Source organism: Mesitornis unicolor, unplaced genomic scaffold (assembly GCF_000695765.1).
Source record: "Mesitornis unicolor isolate BGI_N332 unplaced genomic scaffold, ASM69576v1 scaffold41820, whole genome shotgun sequence".
Taxonomy (NCBI): domain Eukaryota; kingdom Metazoa; phylum Chordata; class Aves; order Mesitornithiformes; family Mesitornithidae; genus Mesitornis; species Mesitornis unicolor.
Genome location: NW_010158430.1, coordinates 2,089 through 7,986, shown reverse-complemented (window position 1 = coordinate 7,986; position 5,898 = coordinate 2,089). Strand labels below are relative to the sequence as shown.

Genomic DNA, 5,898 nt, shown 5'->3' with positions numbered 1-5,898 from the left:
ATGCGAACCCACATCTGTAAAGCAGCAACACAGAGCACACCTCTGTTTCAGTGCTCCTTACATAATGTTTCCCCACACAGCACGCAGCAATGCTTTCTGCCAAACATGAGCAAGGCTGGAATGCATGGGTAGCTCCAACCTAAACATTACTGGTGCTACTAACTTCTTTATAATAGTGAAATATCTCTGATGAATGAGATCAGTAACAAGTTGTCATCACTGAGTAAGCTGCGACTCTAGATAGAGCAGTTCCTTTGTTGGACACAAAGAGGTGCAAGTAGAAACCGAGAATTTCTCTGATACAAGGCATTGCTGGTTGTTGATATTGCTGTGTTTTTGGAGGAGCACTGGAGAAAGAGTCTGAATTTTATGACCAGAGCTCAAAACATGTCTTCATTTCCATTGGTGATACAATTACAAGCCAAGCTCATTTCTCAAACCTAGAAGGATATTTTGAAATCTCTCCTGTAAAGACAGCTGAGACATAAATTGACATGGGGGCAGAGGGACATTGGATATGAAAACTATCAAAAAAGATAATAAGAAAATAAATTTCTCCTAAGGCCCATGAAATTGGCCTTCATTCCAGCTGTCTTTGCAGAGTGAAACTTCCAAAGCATTTGCAAATTCATGTTATTACCTTAGTGCATTGCATTTTTATTTCCAGCAAATGCTGAGTGTTTGTCAATTATAAAGTTGTTTCTTAGATATTATTCTTGTTGACTTAAACACAAAAAATTGCTTACTTTTGACTGTAATTGTAAGGATGATCCCTCGTTCCCACTACTGTGTTAAGTTATGAAATAGTCCTGTTCGCCTTGCAGTCAATGATGAATCTGCCTGAAGTGTGACGGCTGTGTTTCAGTGTGGGTGTGTGAGCCTGTGCAGTGGTTTGTAGCATGCTAGCTGTTGACTTTGTGGTCTTTGCCTAGCCATCCTCCATGTTGTGACTTTCTCTGTTTTTGTCCTTTTCTAGAAGCTGAGGAACTGTACCAGAAACGGGTGCTGACCATAACTGGCATTTGCATTGCTCTTCTAGTAGTTGGCATCATGTGTGTGGTGGCCTACTGCAAAACCAAGTAAACTTTTCTTTTTTATATCTGTGCTTTTTGATCAGGGCCTTCCCATCTGACTAGCTTCTACTCCTCTGAGTACAAGGTTGTATCTGGTTTTCTCCAGAGCTGAGCTGAAGAGACAAACCTGTGGCCAGGGTTCTCTGGTCCAAGCCAGATGGGTCTCCATGTCCATCAGCAGTGCAAAAATATGACAAGTATCTAAAAGGTTTCTCATGCTTCAAATGGGACATGAGCAAATTTCACTGACTCGCAATTCTTTGTCTGTCACTATTTCCAGCCAGTTTCCCCAGCTGGAAAGGAACAAACCCCAGCACTGGAATCTCCAGCAGTAAATTTTACATATCAGCATAGTTTGTTTGTACTTGAGGCAAGATTAATGGTGCTAAAAGTTACTAAACACCAAAGGCCAAAGAACTGAACATGAAAGTGCTCCCAGTGCAAAAGCAGGCACTTAAATGCATTCTATGAGTCTCTAAATTACTGGTCATGACTCTCAAACACACATGAGGTACTATGGACCATAAATTACACTGAACATCAGCAGGATTTGTGCTGACAAAACTTCTGGCTGCTCTTATAAATCTCCCCACCAAAACACAGAAAACCCTTATCATAAACCTTCCACATTTGTATAAACCTGATTTACTGTTGCAAGGCCTGATTGGCAGTTGGGTTGTTGATTTTCCTTGTAAGTCACACCAGTGATGGATATGTTAAAGGCAAGGAGGAGGGCAATCATCTGCTACTCTCGGTGAGAGTCCAGCCACGCACTCACCCCTTCTCTCACCCACAACTTCATGCTAGTGATCAGTAGGGAACAACTGAAAAAGTAATAAAGAATCAGATCAATTATTGCTTTTAGAAATGACAACTGTCAAACCAGGGCAGCTAAACATCTTTCCTCCCTGAAATCAGCCAAGACATCCCCATGAATTTCAGCAAACATCTAGTCAGGGTCCTGAAGTACAGTTTTCTATATGAAGACCCCCCATAATCTAACAGGGATCTGAATGCTTTGTCACGGTTTGTCCCAGACATCAGCAATCACTGCCAGCCAAAAGTTGAATGTTTTCAAATACAGCTGATGAGACTGAAAGTGAGATGCCAGTTCATGGCCTTGCAATGCAGCAGTGGTGCCAGACTGCTGTCTGTGAGATGTTCCCTGCAAGCTCATTCCTCCTAACAGGGAAAAAGCCCAGAAACTGGTGAAAATCCTCAAATGGTGTTAGGAGAATACACTAAATAAGATGTAATGCCTTAGATTTTGTTGGTCTCTTTGCAAGATTTATTGCTTGTCAAATGCTAAGGCAATATCTTCTGACTCTAAGTCATAATTCAAAGGTTCTTTATTTGCAAGTTATTTACATTAAGGGAAAGGCTTCCCAGAATAAGGGAAGTACACATTAGCTTTCCCATTATTCTTTCCTCTCAATTTCCTGGAGTAATTTCTTTTTTTTTAGTTAGTGTCCTTTTACTGGAGGATAAATGGTGCACATGGAAGCATGTAAAATGGAAATACATTGATGACTGAAGGTGGGAAGCAATGTAATTTCCTATGGACAGATTCCCAGGCAATATTTGCCAGGATCTCAGACCCATAGATGATGAATTCAAACTCCCTCTAGAACCTACTTTCTCTACTATGTCAGGGGATTCAGGTTGTCCTCAGCTCCCAAGATCTCCCAAGATCTCATGAAGGGGTGCTGTGAAATCAAGTTAAACCATTGTCTATGTTGATTCTCAGCCCAGGCAGGTCTTTGGGTTGCTGCTCAGATATCTCCTGGCACTGCGCTCCCCATCCACCTTAACCACCTGTGTGTCCTAAGACGATGCCTGGTTATCCTCCAAGCACAAGGCCCACAGGGACCAGTGTCCTGCTGAGACAGGAGCATTTCCCAGGCAACTGTATCTGCTTATACCATTCATCTAGAGTGACATAAATTAAATGTCTTCCACTATCCAAGCACATACACACGCAGAAAATAAGTAAAATGTAGTGTGTCAAGTCATGTTTTCTTTGTCTTTAAGTTTTGCCAAGCTATCAAGCTTCAACATATTTATTGTTTTCCCTTCCCCCTCCCTTTTGGAAACCTTGGAATAGTCCTCTGGAGTTCAAAATGGTTTTGAAAATTGTTATATCTTACAATGTCCTACCCTGCCAAAACTATCTGCACTCCTGCATACAGCTTAGGGAAATGTGTGTATTTTAGCTCTTGTCACAGCCAAGGTCATATGCACTCTGCAGTGCATTGAAGCCTGCATCCTCCCTTTATTTCCCTGGATTCTGTGTCAGGATGGTGGAAGTCCTCCAGTATAATCAGACAAAAATGGAAAACATTGATAAATTATGTCTGACATTGAATAGCTCTTTCTCTGATTACTTTTTTTGGTGTTTTATTTAGTACATTCTGCATGGACTTCAGAGCACCAGGTTTTACTATGCTGCAAATTTTGTTACTGACAGCTTGTAATGATCTCCTGAAAAGTTCTCTTGAGGAGAGCTGGAATGATCAGCAACTGGAGAAGGAGCAGCTGAGATTGGGGCACAGTAGAAGCATCCAAGTCAGCCAGAGACTGTGCCATTAGTACATGTGGTTGATGGATGGTTCTACTGAATGCATTAGCAATCCTGGCATTTACCTGGTAATCATTAGGTTCCAGGGTTAATCTGATGTTGCTGTAATAAAATTCCAGAGATGCCAGGATGGCTGCAGGCTCAGGCATACCTCACACATTCATTCACTTTGAATTTCTGGGTCTTCCTCTGCACCCTTCACTTCTGCCAAGGTGGCTTGGTTAATATCTCTCCCCACTCCCTTCTGAGTGCAGAAAAGAGCTTCTCCTGAGATGGAGTATGGCTTAGAAATGGCTTTCCTCTTCCTCGCACTTTTTCCCATTCCTCTGTGGCCTGCTGACTCCTGGAAGGGTTCCCACACATCCTCCCCCCTCTGCAGGTCCCCACAGCTCCAGCTGCAATCAGACCTGTGGTCTTCAGAGTTACTCTGAGACCTTGCAGCAGTGGGGAAAGTGCTGGCAAAAAAAGTGATGTTATATTATTATCATCATCATCAACATGCTGAAAGGTGCAGCTGCTTTCCCTTTGTCTATTAAAATAATTTCCCTGTTTCGTGTACAGGAAGCAGAGGAAAAAGTTGCACGACCGCCTTCGGCAAAGCCTCCGCTCAGAAAGGAACAATGTGATGAACATGGCCAACGGGCCACACCACCCCAACCTGCCACCGGATAATGTCCAGCTGGTGAATGTAGGTTTTACTGCCTGTGTTTCAGCCTAGGCTGCCAGTGCCTCAGCAAAGCTCGCCCCGCGGCTTTCAAACTTCTACTTGCTGCATGCTGCTGACTGAATTCTCTTGGCTCTCTCCACCCTGAAACAATTAGGAACTTTGCAAAAAAAATGCAGTAAAATGAGATATGTTTCTGCAGATGGCCAGTTTACTGAGGCATGCCGCAGTGCTTCAGCTGTGCCTGTAGATCTAGGACACCAAAAGCAAGAAAAACAGCTCAGAAAAAAATACTGACAGTTCTACAGCAGGGCTAAGTGCTATAGGGATCAATTTTTTCAAATACACATGACTTGTACTTCCTACTGCCCTTAGCCTGATGGCTGGTGAGAAGAGAAAGCCCCTTCAGATCAGGAGTGTGACATTAACTTAGGGGTAAAAGTCTGAAGGAAGACCTCACCTGGACAGTAGCAGTGGTGAGGGAGATGAGGCTGGGGCAGATACTCCACCAGCATCCCCCAGCCATTTTTCAGAGCAGAGCAAAGAGTTACTCTACAACTAACCCCTTGGCCAAGCCCCTTGGCCTTAGAGGCCAGTACTCACGCTGCCTGCAGCGCAGCCAATTCCTCCTTTCCTCCTTTTCCCAGGGAACCCTTATGCCAGGAGGGAATGTTGGCTTCCTGCTGCCCTGAGCTGCCCCTGCCCTCCTGCTGCACCATCACTGTTCATCACATACTCATGACAGCTTGTTGCAGGGGAGAGCCCTGGCTCTGCAAAGTCAATGGCAGCACTCCCACTGACCTTTGTTAAGGCCAAGATACCTTTTCAGAAGAGCTCAGCTTTCAATACTTCCCCTCAGAAGACCTAAATCCATGGTCAAATTGTTGAGAGGGGAAACCAGGACACCCCACACTGAGAAGAATGGAGATTCCTACCAACAGCATTGAGGGAGCTCCAGATGAAAGCTGGGCACTGCACACTTCCAGCCCCATCTCAGGAGACTTTGGCCTATTCTGCAGATCATCTGTATAGGTTTGTCCTGGTGTTGCATCCATGGACACTCAAAATAGCCATTTCCTGCCCAGATTCTTACCCTGCAATTAACAATTCCTATTGCTAACTACTGCTGTCCTCTCCATCAGAGAATACTATTTTTGATGTATCTGGTAGTAAAGGAGGGGTTGTTGTTCAAGGTCTCAGAACTGCAGGTCTGTCGTACTCCCTCTCCATGAGGACTTCTCATTCCCTTGTTAAATACGTATGTTATTTATAGCCTAATTGGGATGCAGACCTTTGCTAATTTCCTCATGTGTTTCCTCCTACTTTGAGTCTAGATGGGGCATATATGCAGAGATGTACATGAATGTGCTCAAGTATGCTAGTGTGGTTTCTGCCTGTATTTAAGTGACAAAGTTTGTGCTTTGGCATGTGTAAAAAACTGTGAGTTGGGGGGATGGGAGGGATTGGAAATTATGTCTGCAAATGTGCTGTGAATTACAGTTTGTAAACCTGAGGTTTGTCTGGGCTTTTTCAGCAGTACATTTCGAAAAACGTAATCTCCAGCGAGCATGTCATCGAACGAG

At 43.8% G+C, this 5,898-nt stretch overlaps 1 protein-coding gene across 1 annotated transcript in view; it reads left to right on the top strand.

The window, feature by feature from the left end:
* The window catches only part of LOC104539807 (pro-neuregulin-1, membrane-bound isoform-like), a gene marked incomplete at its 5' end in the record, with an annotated part of 23,273 nt that overhangs the window by 16,555 nt on the left and 820 nt on the right, over nt 1-5,898 (top strand). Inside the window, 3 exon segments of the mRNA XM_010183423.1 lie at nt 977-1,079; nt 4,213-4,339; nt 5,850-5,898. The exon segment at nt 5,850-5,898 is cut by the window's right edge and continues 23 nt beyond it. Coding sequence (XP_010181725.1) covers nt 977-1,079; nt 4,213-4,339; nt 5,850-5,898 — 279 coding nt within the window.